Source organism: Melanaphis sacchari, unplaced genomic scaffold (assembly GCF_002803265.2).
Source record: "Melanaphis sacchari strain LSU unplaced genomic scaffold, SCAv2.0 Contig86_pilon_pilon, whole genome shotgun sequence".
Taxonomy (NCBI): Eukaryota; Metazoa; Arthropoda; class Insecta; order Hemiptera; family Aphididae; genus Melanaphis; species Melanaphis sacchari.
In genome coordinates this window covers 338,785-354,212 of record NW_020271611.1, presented here as the reverse complement: position 1 = coordinate 354,212, position 15,428 = coordinate 338,785, and the positions used below count along the sequence as shown (strand labels likewise).

At 22.8% G+C, this 15,428-nt stretch overlaps 1 protein-coding gene across 3 annotated transcripts; it reads left to right on the top strand.

Moving 5' to 3' along the window:
* Nucleotides 1-2,093: 2,093 nt before the first annotated feature.
* On the top strand, nucleotides 2,094-14,145 carry LOC112602347 (GTPase-activating protein CdGAPr). Of its 3 annotated transcripts, none has more exons than XM_025350375.1 (19): nucleotides 2,094-2,228; nucleotides 3,648-3,810; nucleotides 4,734-4,934; nucleotides 5,567-5,791; nucleotides 5,862-6,089; nucleotides 6,150-6,340; nucleotides 6,498-6,640; nucleotides 7,090-7,192; nucleotides 7,634-7,873; nucleotides 7,981-8,234; nucleotides 8,293-8,421; nucleotides 8,480-8,670; nucleotides 9,960-10,212; nucleotides 10,280-10,410; nucleotides 11,329-11,526; nucleotides 11,587-12,255; nucleotides 12,323-12,659; nucleotides 13,244-13,907; nucleotides 13,990-14,145. In XM_025350375.1, exons 2-19 carry the CDS (start codon nucleotides 3,778-3,780, stop codon nucleotides 14,078-14,080), a joined length of 4,281 nt encoding a protein of 1,426 aa, XP_025206160.1. In that variant the 5' UTR covers nucleotides 2,094-2,228; nucleotides 3,648-3,777; the 3' UTR covers nucleotides 14,081-14,145. The 3 variants fall into 3 exon arrangements, with proteins under 3 accessions (XP_025206160.1, XP_025206161.1, XP_025206162.1); XM_025350376.1 differs by having other exon boundaries at nucleotides 4,707-4,934; XM_025350377.1 differs by lacking the exon at nucleotides 3,648-3,810 and having other exon boundaries at nucleotides 4,707-4,934.
* The last annotated feature ends 1,283 nt before the right edge of the window (nucleotides 14,146-15,428 follow it).

Sequence of the window (15,428 nt, the reverse complement as noted above, 5' to 3'; positions counted from 1 at the left end):
TTAAAATTTACAATTAAGAAAATACATTATACATTATAAAGGTTAATAAAATTTTAAATGTATAATATTGCCTGTAAACTGTTTAACCAAGTATTGCTTTTTTATTAATCACCAATTAATTACTAAGTTCATAGTCATATGATATAAATCAAATAATAAATTTATCATATAAAGCTATAAACAGTAAATTATTTATGAGATCAAGAGAAATCTATGAAGGTCTGTCTTCTCTAAATATTAGTATTGATATAAAAAATAACATCAAGTTAGAAAATGAATTCAATATAAGTTCATCATTTCTTATTTTGGTTAGGCATCTAATTATTTTCATAGTATTTTTTTTCATTTAATGAAAATGAAAAAAATTTAATTATTCAGTCAATAGACATACATAATATAATTAATAGAACTCTGATTTCGCAGCAAAATAAAACTTAAAAAAAAAAAATTATTAAAATTAATTCTAAAAAAACAAATTTAAATTAAATATTAAAAAAATAATTTACAACTATAGGTATATTTGGTTTAGTTACTTTTATTAAAACTCATCCTATTGAGTGCTAGTATATTTTTTTCAACAGAAAATAACCTCTCCACATCAACTAGTTATTGGAGTATAAATCAATTTATATAAATAAAATAATTAATTTTAATGATATTGTTTTACATTAATGTTAAGTGCAGTACTGTTTAATATGCTATTGATTTTTTGAAATTCTAAGTACCTACTCATTATATATTTATCGATCTTACACATATTCATTGAATTCTTTTACGATATATTTTTTTAATTTGATATTTTAATTTTCAATTTTTGACATTTTACGATTAAATTTTACAAAACACTATACCTTACTGTTTGATATTTACCAATCAACTAACGTAATTTCAAATTAGAACGTGCTATAAAAATATTTAGATATAATTTAGATATTTTTTTCTTTTTTTAAGTCGTAAATAAAATTGTAATAACAGTCATTTTGATAAACTATAATTTTGGTACAACAATGATAGTTATTTTTCAATCATCTATTTATTAGTTAATTACTGACATTTACACTGATTTTACAATTTCTAGCAATAATGAGTTGAGGTATACTCATATATATATAAGTTGGGGTTGTAGTAATATACACAGAAAAATGATAATTTTTCATGAAAATTATGTAAAAATTAAAAAATAAATAAAGATTCAAAATGAGGAAAAAAGCAAAATAAACTTAACTTCATTGAAATTAGAATGATTCAAAAATCAAAATATATTTATACATGAATAAAAATTATTTTTCTTGTATAATTCCATCAAAATTCAAAAGAAACATTTGCTACAAAATCCTAACCTAATAAATAATAATCATAAAATACTACGACTTAAATAGTTCACAATAAAGACAGCATCTTACATTATAACTAAAATTATAGACAAAATGTTTTAAAAATGCACAAACTTATGTCTTATTGTCTTAACATAATATACTTAGATTTTATATGAATAAAATGTAGACTATTTTGATAGTGAATTAAATACGTCATGGCAATTGATGTATATCTAAATACCTATCCAGAACGCCGTGTGAATGTGTTATCACAATTTTATGATTAAAACATAGAGTAGAATAAAATAATTTAATTAAGATGCATTAAAAAAATAATATTACTGTTGAATGTCGGCATTGAGCTGTGAATGTTTAGCTATTATAACTAAGTCTTAAAATGAAAAAAATATAAATAAATAAATAATAGGTACTGTAATATTATTTATAATTTATTTATTTATTAAAAAATAAAGTCTTCCTTAAACTTATTGAGTATTGTTAGAGAACTATATAACTCAATAGTACAGTATTAAAAGTTGAGATTATATTTGCTAATATTTCTAAATTCTTAGATTAATTTTATTTTTAAAATATGTGCTGTCCATAGTGTCCATACCCGTTATTATATTTTATAAAAAAATTCCAAAGATGTTCTACAAGTGATAAAGGTCTTTGGAATTAAAGATTGACTAATCTGATTAGGGCAGTATAACTTTTGTTTTAATTTTTTGAATTTTTTAATATTAGTCTCCATTTAATATAATGTTATTGTAAAGTTTTTATTTATTGGTGCTTTTTAATAAAATGTGTTCATCAAATTATATTTGGATAATTTTAAAAACATATGATTTGTCTCAATCGTCTCTGTCTATTCCAATTGGATCTACAAACACTGTCTATGCCAAAATTTAGGTATAATAGCTTAATAGCCTTAATACATTAAAATACTATAATTAGAGCATAGATTAGAATTTTATTGAATTTAAATTGCCATTTGCTATCATTTATTATCAAATCAATAAGAAAAATTTTAAATTTTTAACCATTTTAACATTGTTAATGAACTGGCAAATCAATAAACAAGTAATTATCATATAAATTTGAGGAAAAGAAAACCTAACAACTAACTTGTTACACTGATAATAGCTATTGAATTTAGAATGGTTTGATTACTTTTTTTTTTTTTTTTTCTTTATTGGAAATATACAATCTGTACCTATGAGGCACAATAAGTACATGCGATGAGAGATACATATATATACAATTAACATTAGTACTAGATTAAATATTTGCTAGATGTTTAGTTTATATTTAGACATGTAGTTGAATATAGTTATTGAAGACATTAATGCTCTTATAAGCATTTATCATATAGTTGTGTCATAAAATGAACTCTAATATATTAGAGCGATGCATACATTTTTAATTTTTGTTTTTCATAAGAATGATCGAGTGATTTTAATAAATGCACTATATTTTATTTTACATTTTTATAATTTATCAACGTTTTAATTAATTTATATGTTAACTCCTCTATTACCTTATATTTTATATTTAAGTCATTATTATAAATTAAATTAATGAGTGTCTATAATAGTGTAAACACAATATATTAATCTTATTATTTTTTTTATTAAAAAAAAATTTTAAATATTGTAATACATGTTTATTAATAGTTGATAATCTTTAAAATTTTGTACTCCCAAAAAAATTATTTTTGTATTTAAAAAAATCTTAGTCAAAACAACAAAAAATAAAAATAAAATAAAATTCAATTTTTTAAATTTTAATATTTTTATTAATAGTTGATAAGGGTTAACATTTTTTTAAAATTATTTTTCAGAACATCTTTTACCAAAAAGGTGTCAACCAATAACAGTCATAATTTATTTATTTATTGTAAACTGAATAAAAATGAATAGATGTATTGAGCGATACACCCTATGTACAAATCAGCCCCTATTTGCTTGCACTTTAGTTTTATTTAAGAATAAACTTGCTTCTATGTTAATTGATTATGATAAATTGATAAGCCCATTTTGTTTTAAAAAATGTATAGTTTTAGTTGTATAATTACACAAAACTGATTTGAGTCACCCATACTTGTTTATATTTTGATCATGGTTTAATAATAACCAGAGTAGTATTCTGGCAGAATTGGAATGAATGGTAAACCTATTTCTAAGTTTACTAACTTATGTCTTCAAAAAACATTGAAATGATTTTTTTTTTAAATATTTAATATTTTGTAAAGTATTAATCTATACCTAATTTTGTTGTATTTTATTTTTATAATATTTTCCTCACATATTTTTTTATATTTTTCTTAAGGAATAAATGGATGCATTCATTTTACCACTTATACAAAACAAAAAATCATTTCTTCACAATGTTTTTTATAAACCCATACAGAATCAATCATTGTACAAACTCTAGTAATTGTCAAGATAAATGATTTAAAATGGGAACATTGCAGTATTTTTCTTATTCAAAAGTAAGAATATTATGGTAGTAATAATAGTAAATTATTTATTTTGAATATTTTTTAGATATCTTAATTTTGTGCTTTTTATTAGGACTCTGATATTGTTATATTTAAGAACAAAATATTTGATATGTAATTGATTGTGATATTAACAAAAATACTAAAATGTACTAGACAATTGTTTGCTTAAAAATATTTTTATATTAAGTTTATACTCGAAATGTACCTATAGAACTGTAAAAGGAGTAATTAAAGAGACCACTTTTTTATAAAATACTGAAAATACATTTATGTTAAGATTACAATCATTATTTGCAAAATTTAAAGAATAGATTTTGAGAATTGTATTAAATATTTATAATTATTAAAAGGTAAAAACAAACATATAATTAGATGAAATAAATGTACTCTATCAATTTAAATTTCCTTTAGTGACATTTTATTCTAAAGGTTTCATCTTTATTAGATAAATGTGCACATATTCTGTCATATAATGTACCAATGTATTGGTTTGATTTAAGAAATAAGTTATACACATCATTAAATGATTTAATAAATATTCTTCATTCTTTGCTGATAGATAACTACAACAATGACAGAAAACTATTTTTTTGTAATTAAAAATTTTCAAATCTATAATTTTAATTATTTTCTTTTTATGAACTTATCAAATGTTTTTTGTTTTTTTTTTATATTTGTAAGATACATAATAATCCTATAGCTTATCCTTCATTTTTTAGCATAATGAATAAAGACTAACCTATATTAATGTTTACTAATTTGTATTATAATTGTAATAACATATCTAATAAATTTTTATTTTTATATTCAATAATTTTTTATATTAATTATTTCTATAAAAAACAAGTATAATATTTTATTTTTCTTATATTTTGATGTTACAGAAACTTAAATAATTAGTCAATTTTCAGACATCTCTCAAAATGCCTGATCATACTTTGTTGAGCCGAAATTCTGAAGGAAGATCTTCTGGTAGCAGTGTTGTCAGTAATGGAAGTATGCGCGTGGCTACCTTACCTGTGACATCAATTGATGATGGAAAATCAAGGTTTCCAAAATTAGAAGAATGTGCTCATTTTCATTATGAACATGTTGAACTTGGACCATTAAAAGTTAGTTTATATAAAATAAAATGATTGCTTATAGTTTACTTAATTAAAATCCTTATTTTAGAAATTATATTTAAGTACCTTATTTTTTAATTTAGTTGACAATCTAAAGAAATATTATCACTAAACTATATAATAAATTATATGATGCATAAAATTGTTAACACAATTATAAAACAATATTATCATTTAAAAAACAAAAGAGGCCAATTTTTAGTATAAAATTAAAATATTATAATATTATAACAAAAAAAAAATTAATATTTTTTTGTATTTAAATTTATTAAACTTTAGATTTTAATTGTTGATCACTAAATAAATTATAAGACCTAGCTTTTATGTACAATGTATAATATTAATTTTGATTCAGCTCAGAACTTCTAAAATTTACATTTTTTTTTATTAAATGGCTTAAAAAATTGTCGAGTAAAAATTTAAGATTATATTCTGTTCAAGTTGTAACAAATTAAAATAAAATATATTATACATATTGCATGTTACATTTAAGTTTTTATGAAAACATGTATTTTTTACAGGAAATTTGATAACCTAAAATTAATATTTTTATTATAAATTTAGTTACTTTAATAATTTGTATTCAATTATGATTAAATTAAAAATAAATGTATCTTTAGTTTGATTTGATTGAAGAAGATGAACAAAAATTTGGAAATGTGGATAATGACAATGATTTTTGGTTAACTATTAAAGTAGAATCACAAAACACAGTTTGGGTTTTAAGGCGATCATATGAAAATGCAAGAACTCTTGATTATCAATTGCACAAATGTGTTTATGATAGAAAGTTCAGTCTACTTCCAGAACTTCAGCCTGTACCAAGTGATTGTGAAAATCCTAATGTAAGAAATATGCTTACAAAGACTTTTTCTTATAATAACAATATTGTCATTATTTATTTTTACATTATAGGAATATTTAAAAGACTTGATTAGTAAATATTGCAAAAGATTATCTGAAATAGCTATGGGAAGTTTAATTAATTGTGGACCTATTCTTAGCTGGTTAGAATTAGATAATCGAGGTCATCATCTTCTAGTTGCTGATGGAGATCATTGTGCGATAAACACCCCTGCTGTTGCTGCAGCTTATTCAGTCAGAAAATATACTGCACATGCTTCTGATGAAATTTCATTTGATGTAGTTTGAATATATTGACGGTTCTACTATAAATATTATTAATTAATCTAATTTTAATAGATTGGTGATATAATTTCTGTTATTGATATGCCATCACCTGAGGAAAGTGTTTGGTGGAGAGGCAAACATGGTTTTCTAGTTGGATTTTTCCCATCTAGCTGTGTAGCTGTTATAACAGACAAAGTTCCAAGAAATCTATATATAAATCCTCAAATGCTTTTTCTTTCTGAACCAACAAAACCCGTATTAAGGTAAGTCTGTACCCTATTTATATTTTTGTGATGTAATAATATAGGCTTCATTATTTATATGAGATAATTAAATAGATGTTCATTTAAACAAATATATTCTTTGAACAATTAATAAGATTTAAATTGTGATTATTAAAATGTATGTTGACATTTTCAGAAAACATGGTAAACTGATATCATTTTTTCGGTCTTTTATATTATCAAGACCAACACGAAGAACATTAAAACAATCTGGAATATTAAAAGAAAGGGTATTCGGTTGTGATCTGGGTGAACATCTTTTAAATTCTGGAAGAGATTGTTAGTATAATTTTTAATTATATACTAAGTGTTATGTAGTAATAGTTTTTTTTTTTTTATTGCAATTAAGAATAGGAAGATTTAGATCTTTTGTTAGAAAAAATATGTATATATGTTAATTATTTTTTTATTTATCATTTATTTTTTCTTTGTAGTATGATTAGTCATTGTTTAATGTTTCTATTTAAGTTTATTAAAATAATAATTATAATAATAATAGTTCCTCTAAATTCTTACTAAATTGTTTGAATTAACTTATTTAGTGTTTAATTAATGTTATTTAAAATATTGGTAACAAAAATAGAAAAGATAAAACATCTGCATTAATATAAGTATAGGTTCTGATGATGGCCTTACTGTTTTTATAGTATACAATTTGAATGATCTACTAAAATATTATATTACTTAATAAAATGGTTTTACTAATTATCGTAAATTTGTATTTTTAGTGCCAGATGTGTTAACTAGCTGTGCTGAGTTTATAGAAAAATTTGGAATTGTTGATGGAATATATAGACTTTCTGGTGTTACATCTAATATTCAAAGATTGAGGTTTGTATCAGTATTAAGATATTTTGTTAAAATACTTACAAGCTCATAAAGGTAGATATATAATTAATACTATCTTTTTTTGGTGCTCGTGTTCATGATTTATTTAAAACAACATTTGTTACATTTTCATGTGACACTATTTTAGTCTTTACACCTAGGTAAAAACTTAAAATTTTAAAACCAAAACAAAATAATATTGTGTTTTGATTGTAGTATTTTCTTTAAATTTATAAATAATAAAAATAATAGTTGATTTCACTTAAAATTCTTAAGTTAAATATTCCATTAAACTTTTATTTTTTACAATTATTTTCTGATACATTTCTAAAACATTTGCATATGCAAAGTATAACCTATATTTTTTCATTTAGCATAAATTTAACACAGTAAAACACTTAAACATTTACCCATTAAATAATATATAATTTGTTCAAATTTTAGGTCTACATTTGATGAAGATAGAGTACCAGCATTGTGGGAAGACGAATCAATAAGACAGGATATACATAGTGTGGCCTCATTGTTAAAATTATATTTTAGAGAACTCCCCAATCCATTATGCACTTATCAACTTTATGATTCGTTTGTAAATGCTGTACAATCAGTACCTGAGAAAACTACTGAAGTCAGATTACAGCTTATGAGAGAAACAGTTCAAAAATTACCACCACCTCATTTTAGGTAATTAAAGGAAAACTTTCCTTAAAAAGATAGGTTTATAGTTTTTTAGATAAATTAAGAAATTCTTTTATTTCTCTTATTAAAAATAAAAATGTTGATTTTATTAGAACGTTAGAATACTTGATGAAACATTTATCTCGTGTGGCTGCTCTTGGTGAACAAACAGGCATGACAGCAAGAAATGTTGCAATCGTTTGGGCACCTAATTTGTTAAGGAGTAAACAACTAGAAAATGGTAGTGGTGTTGCTGCTTTACATGGTGTTGGTATTCAAGCTGTGGTAACTGAATTTTTAATTCGGTATACAGACTATATTTTTAGCCCTATTCCTAATGTTGGAGCAAAATTACCACCTACCAAAGGTAAGTTATATATTAATAATTAAAAAGCAAATTTTATCCAATTTTTTTTTTTTTTTAGGTACCCCCAAAAAATCTCGACCTAAATCTTTAGCAATATCTACTCAAACAAAACTTTTAACTCTTGAAGAAGCTCAAAATCGTGTTCTAACTTTTGCAAAAAGAAATGATCCTAATTATATTGAAGTTGGTTAGTAACAATAGTTAATTAAATTATAAACATTCAAATAATATTATTGACATTTTAGGCGGGGGTCCTTCTTGTTTACCTGAAAAATATCATACTGTAATTGATTTACCATCAAGAAGATGTAATACTAACAAAAGACGTTCACCATTAAGATGGAAATCATTATTTACCCGAGGTGGAAGTAGTATTTCACTTGGAGTTCTACCACTTCGTAAAAAATCTGAACCAAATTTAACTCCTAAATATATGGTAAAATTTTTATAAATATAACAAGATTTTTATAAAGTATTTAATATTTTATTAAAGTTAATACATTAAAGTAATTTTTTTAAGTCTTTTAATGTAAATTGATAATACCATAAAATTATTTATTTGAGAAGATGCAATACTGCTTTTGAAGTTGTCTCCTTCTATGTACTATATACATAGAAAATTTGTATTTGTTTTAACATATATTGTGTTATTCATTTTAATATTAAATGGAGTTTACCAATTATTAAACTAAAAGTATTAATGTATACTATTTGTACTATAAAGGTATATGTTAAGATTATCTTTATATGCCTATGGTTTTAACAAATGCTGTTTTAGAATATTTTCATTTGCCTATAATATTGGTAAATGAGCTTTTTTAAGTTGTTATATTTTATATACTTGCTTAAAAATTGAGAAATATTTTAAAAGAGTCAACGTATAAACACTGATAAAATTAATAACTTTAATTTTGATGATAGGTCAGTTTACTTATATTTAAGCTAGCAACACTAGATAGGTTTTACTGATTTCAAATTTAGTTTTAAGATAGAATTAAAATGTTTAAGTTTCTGACATTACAGCCCTAAGTGTTAGTCTTAAAAGTGCATAACATAATAAATGTCTATTTAGTAGTTCTCGTTTAGCTTGGTTATATTTTATATTGAAGTAAATGCAGATGAGATGTTATCTGTAATTTAGAGTATTAAAGTCTTATTTCTAAAATTGTATTTATAATCTAGTATAAGTTATATTTAAAGACAACTTTTATTATTTTCAATAAAAACTTTTACTAATACAAGTAATATTATACCTATTAATTTTACTATTTATTAAAAATTGTTTTGTTTGATATTTCTTATTACGAGGATGCTGTACTCACATTTATCTTCCCTAGCTTTTATTTAGAGTTAATTGACTTATTATGAAACCTAATGGTAAGAACTTAATCTGTGTTTGTACATTGCATTTTTTTGATAATTCCATTTACAGGCAAGTTATGAGCATTTTTAAATTTTACTATTTTGTTTATGCAAGAATTGACAAAAAATTGAAAAATCATAAAAAAAATTTAATGTACGAACACAGATAAAAGTTCTTACCATTATTTTTGATAATTGGTCAATTCACTCTTATATTAAGGCTAACAAAGTTAAACGTGAACTTTTGAGTGTAGGTTTACTAAATTTCATATTTTTAAGATGGAAACAATTAATTTGGGTGTAGTGTCCTCTTAAGCTTTTCTAAAAATAAAAATGTTTATAATTAATTATTAAATTTATCAGGACTCAAAAGAATGTGTACGTCAGAGTATAACTGAAGGTATGAATGTTCAAGATACACCTAAGTCTTCAAAGTCAGTTAGTGAAACAATGTCTTTGAGAGAAATTAAAGGGACACCTCCATGTTCTCCTCCTGGCTTCTGTGGTTCCAGCTCAATTGGTCATAATCGTTCTGTGTCCCATGATTCTTATTTTGATCAACTTGCTGATCAAGAAGATATGGGAACATCACCTATTCTTCACCCAAGTCAAGAAGGTACAAATAAATAATAATGTATATTAAGTATTTATTTAAAATATTTCATTACAACTTTTTTTTATAGATTTAAGTGATTTGCAAGTTAACTTTGATTTAGATGAGTCTGATATGAGAGTATTTTCTGATGAAGATACTAATCATATTTTTAGTAATCGTTCAAGCATGGAAAATTTACAAAATGTGGCTCCTAATAATGTAAGTTTAAAATTAATAACTAAAATGTATAAGCACTTTTTTCGAGATATGCTTTCAAAGCTAACAAATAACAATAGGTTATAAGTATCAGGTAAATACTGATTAATAGTTTAAAAATATTTTATAACACAATATTTATTACTTTTTAAAAAGATGTAAAAAAATCTGATCAAACAATAAAATCATTATAAATAGTCCTTTTAACCAACAATATAACTCGAAATGTATAAAAATTTATTTTATTTTTATAGATCTTTTGTTAATATGGAAATAATATATTCATGTACAAATGTTAAAGAAACAATACAAATAATAACAATTTTATGCGATTTATATATATCACACTAGTGTCATAAATAATCTACCAAAAACTACTCACTAATAGTTTGTTCAAATTTTTAAAGTAAACTTTATTAATTATTAATTTACGAAAAAGCATGTTATATAAAATATTCATAAAAATGTATTTAAAAAGTTTATTATAAAAAAAAATATTATTATTAAAAGAAGGCTGTTTAACAAAACAATTATTATATTAATTACTCAGAAACGATTGCTTTCATGGGAATTAAAAAATTGTCAAACATTAAATTCATTAATGAATACATTATAGATCTTTACAGTTTCTTTTGCACCATTATCTCAAATTAAATAGTTTTTTTTTTTTTTTTGTAATACGTCATAAATGCTCTATATTCTGCTGTGTACCAATAGTCAACGTAGAATTTGTGAGATTTTAATTTTGTGATATATATATATATATATGTTTATTCTGATAAATCACAAAAATAATGGTAGATTATTTAAAACATTCAATCTAATTTTCTAAGAATATTTAAAAAATCAAGTTTTATATTTTCTTATTTGTTTTTTATATACTTAAAGATATTGACTTATTTTTATTTTTGTGTGCTTTAGTTGAATAGTAGCGCTAAACGTTTACCAATATTAGCACATGCAGAAGATTCATTAAGTGCAGATCCATCACCAAAGAAAATAAAAACCAATGATTCAAGTAAAGAAAATGATCATACAAAAAATAATAGGTTATCATATTTAGAAGAACGATTTGCTTCACCTGATATTCGATTCATTGATAGTCAATCTCCAGAACATGTAATTATTTTAATTTTATTTTATTTCTCAGATTAAAAAATGTACATATTTTTGTATTAGATGACTGTTGCTGCAGACATACATACAGAAAGTGATCAAATTATGACAGATGTTGAAAGTAATGAAACTGGTACAGGTTCATTGTCTACAATTACCACACCTACTCTATCATATTGTCCATTATCAGAAGATAGTTATAGTGACAAAAACACTACACCTGATTACCAGACTATCTTAATTGACTTTTGTGTATCAGATGTTTTGACCAAAAACCTTCTAACTACACCTCGAAATCGGTTAAGTTACCAAGGTGACTTAAGAAATAAAAGTTTATCTAATGATCGCCGTAGTTTTCAAGAAATAAAATTAAGAAATGTTAGAGATGATATTCTATGCGAATCTTTTAATAACAATAAAATTGAAGAAAAGGTGAAATCAGATATTTCTATTTTAACCGAATCCCTTAGTTCTCCTAAAAAAGCTGGATCTATGTATGAAATTGTTGTTGGTAACAATTATGAACGTTTGGGTCAAAAAAATTCAATTTTTCGTCAAGATGATTCTAGTTATGAAGAAGTAATGCCATCCTGTAAAGGTTCTACTGATTCGATTGATAACTTAAATTTTGAAACAGAGAAATCTGTTGAAAATATACATTATGAAATATTGGTTGTTACTAGTCCTGAATCTTGTAATTCCAGTCAACGTGAAATATCAATTTCTTCACAGGTACTTAAAATTAACTAATAATACATTAAAAATACACAAAATATACTTATTTTAAATTTTTTTTTAGGATAAAGTTGAGAATGAGAATTTAAAAATAAAAGAAATTATAAATAATGAAAACATATTAGATAATGATTATTTAGTTTCGCCTTCAAATGAAGATACTGACATGTTAATACAAGATGGACTTGAAACAACAATTTTACCAATTGAAAATGTTAAGAATAATGATAATATAACAAGTGGTGCAAACAGTTTAGTGACATCTACTGAAGAAGTTCCTGAAAATAAAGTAGATTTATTATTAGACTCAAATAGACGCAAATTTGAATCAGAAATTGGAAGAGATATAGTACATGAAAGGCGTATGAGAAAAGAATTGATGGAGAATTCAAGTTCTACTGGTAAGTTATGTTGTAGTATTCCTAATTAAACATTTTTACTGATAACTGTTGACATTTCATTAATGCAAAACTATGAATTTACTATTCATATTTTGTAGTTTTTAATTCAAATTTTTATCAAGTAAGAAAAAAAGAAACCATATATGTATTCAGAGAAGAGTAATCAAAATTTTTGTACACTGTCAAAAACTTTTTAGATTTAGTTTTGAAAATAAACTAATTGTACCTATAAAAAAATTATGAAACAAATTATTAATTTACTTTTAACAATATTATTAACATAAAAAACATAATGGTAAAGAAATAACTTTAATACTAGATTTGAACAATACTTTTTTTTAATTTTTGAATAGGATATATTTTTTAATTGCTATAATTTTAATATATCAGTTACTTATTAATTATTTGAATAAATTAAAGATTATTAATTGTTTTACGTAAGTTCTCCACCTAAAAAAATTTTTTTACTAAAAAAAATAATCTATTTTTTAGTTATCTTAGTACAATATTGATTTATACTGTAATTTAATTATTTTCATGTATTATAAAGTATTTTATTGTCATTCACTGTTTATTTGTTTTAGGAAATAAGGAAAATAAAAATAAAAATCATGAGTCATTAAATAAATTTGATTCCAATAAATCTCCTAAAAACAGTTCAACATGGATAAAAAATAGAAGACTTCGTAACAATTGTCAGCATGTTACTAGTACAGTTTCATTAGATGCTTTTAATTTTCCAATTGATAATCAAAATTTAGAACGTGTCAATACATCACCAAATCTTATAAGCTCAGTAAATAGTTTTCAAAAATCTGATTCATCTAATGATATGGATGCTACAAGACGTGAACGTATTGACCGTTATAAAGAAGAACGTAGGCAAGCTCTTCGTGAACGTTTTAAAATATCTGAAAGTGTTCAATATGATGATGATATAATTAAACGTCTAAGAGCTAAGACATTAAAATCTCCAGATGAATGCACTGAAACGAATATAAACAAATCCATTATACAACCAAAACATTTAGTAAAGATAATTACTTATGATGAACGTGATAATTTATCTATAGATCCTGAGCAAAAAGAATGGTATACACAAAGTTTAGAACGTAAAAAATGTTCTAAAAAAGAAACTAAAGGTTTAGTAGCATCAAGAGTAAATCAGTTAACTGGATATAAAACTTCTTCTGATGAAATTAATAATAAAAATACTTTAAAAACTAAAACAGATAAACAGACTGCAAAGTACATATTTTTACAACTACTTAATACATTTGTATATATATAATAAAAGTAATTAATGTGTAAAAATATATTTTTTTTACAGTTCAATTCGACAAAGAGCCCATAGTACTAGTGATAGACCACCTCAATTTTGTATAAAAGATATGGCGGCATTCTTCGAACAAAAACAGTAAAAAGAAAAATGTCAATATATTTTATTAGTTTATTTATAAATTGATTATTTATTATCAGTATAAAAGAAAAACGTATTTATTTGAAATATTGACTTAATTAAATAGTTTCATATAAGAAGTTATTTTATTAAGTTAAATCTATAATTTCATGACAAATAATTAACAATATAATCTCTAACAATTACATAATTTTTAGTTATAAGCTGTTATAAAATATATAGATAATATATTTATGTCCTAATTAAGTTTAAAAATGTCGTTTTGTTATTAAAACTAATTCTGTGATAGTGATTTTTATCAGGTCTGTATTTTAGACCTTGTAAAATATTTTGTAGAGTATAATAAAATATTTGCTTTTTTTACCCATATCTTGTTCATAATATTATATGAATATACAAATTATGACACTTTTAGTGAAAACCTATATGTTCTTCTATAAATTCTATTGTTATCTAATGGTTTTCTTTTAATAAAAGCAGTTAGTTACTAACTAAGTATTATTTAGTATGTTTTATGACGAACATTATTTCTTTTTTTTAAATCTTGTATTATTTTTTAATAAAACTCAATAATTAAATAAAGTATGAATTACATAACTTTGGCCAAAGATAAAATTATAGTCAATACTTGATAAATTTTGAATGTATGCCAAATGTATAACTGACTCATTAGTCTGAGAGGATATATATCTAATAATATAATTGTGTTTGTATTGTATATTTTTAATTATTTTTATTTTATAATTGTTTTGATAAAATCTTTCTGAGATAGTGTATGACAATAGTTTTTGACTTAAAAATGATTTTTAATACCAGATCTATTTCAATAAAAGTATTATAATGTACAAGTAACTAAAAACATTAATTTTCATAATAGTTGATTGTTTTTTTATTAAACATAGTATTATTCATTTTATTAATACAATTATCTTATATTTTAATTATATTTAAGTATTCCAAAATGTTTTGAATTTCAATATTGCTAACTTAGTTTTATAAACTAACTACTAAATTTTAATAACTTTTGTTTTACCATTATTATTTTTTTATTTTTATTTTTTTATTATTTCTATTATTTTGTTTAATTTACTACTTATAACTTATTAATTATCTAATTTAACTTACATTATTAATATATTGTATAAGTGTGGTCAAATATTATAATACTTGTTTTTATTTTTTGTGTTTTGTTTTTGCGGTTCTCCGCAATTTGTTATTTTTATTTGAAAACATCATTTAGTATGTTAATCTTCATTTAATTTAAAATGTATTTATTTGTAAGTATAAGTAAGCAATGTATTAACAATACTTCTTACTTATTATCAACAAGTATTACACCTATTACTCAA

Coding starts and splice junctions, on each gene's coding strand:
- LOC112602347 (XM_025350375.1), top strand. CDS start 3,778: ATGGGAACATTGCAGTATTTTTCTTATTCAAAA. Junction 12,660..13,243: donor GGAGAATTCAAGTTCTACTG/GTAAGTTATGTT, acceptor TATTTGTTTTAG/GAAATAAGGAAAATAAAAAT. Junction 13,908..13,989: donor ACAGATAAACAGACTGCAAA/GTACATATTTTT, acceptor TTTTTTTTACAG/TTCAATTCGACAAAGAGCCC.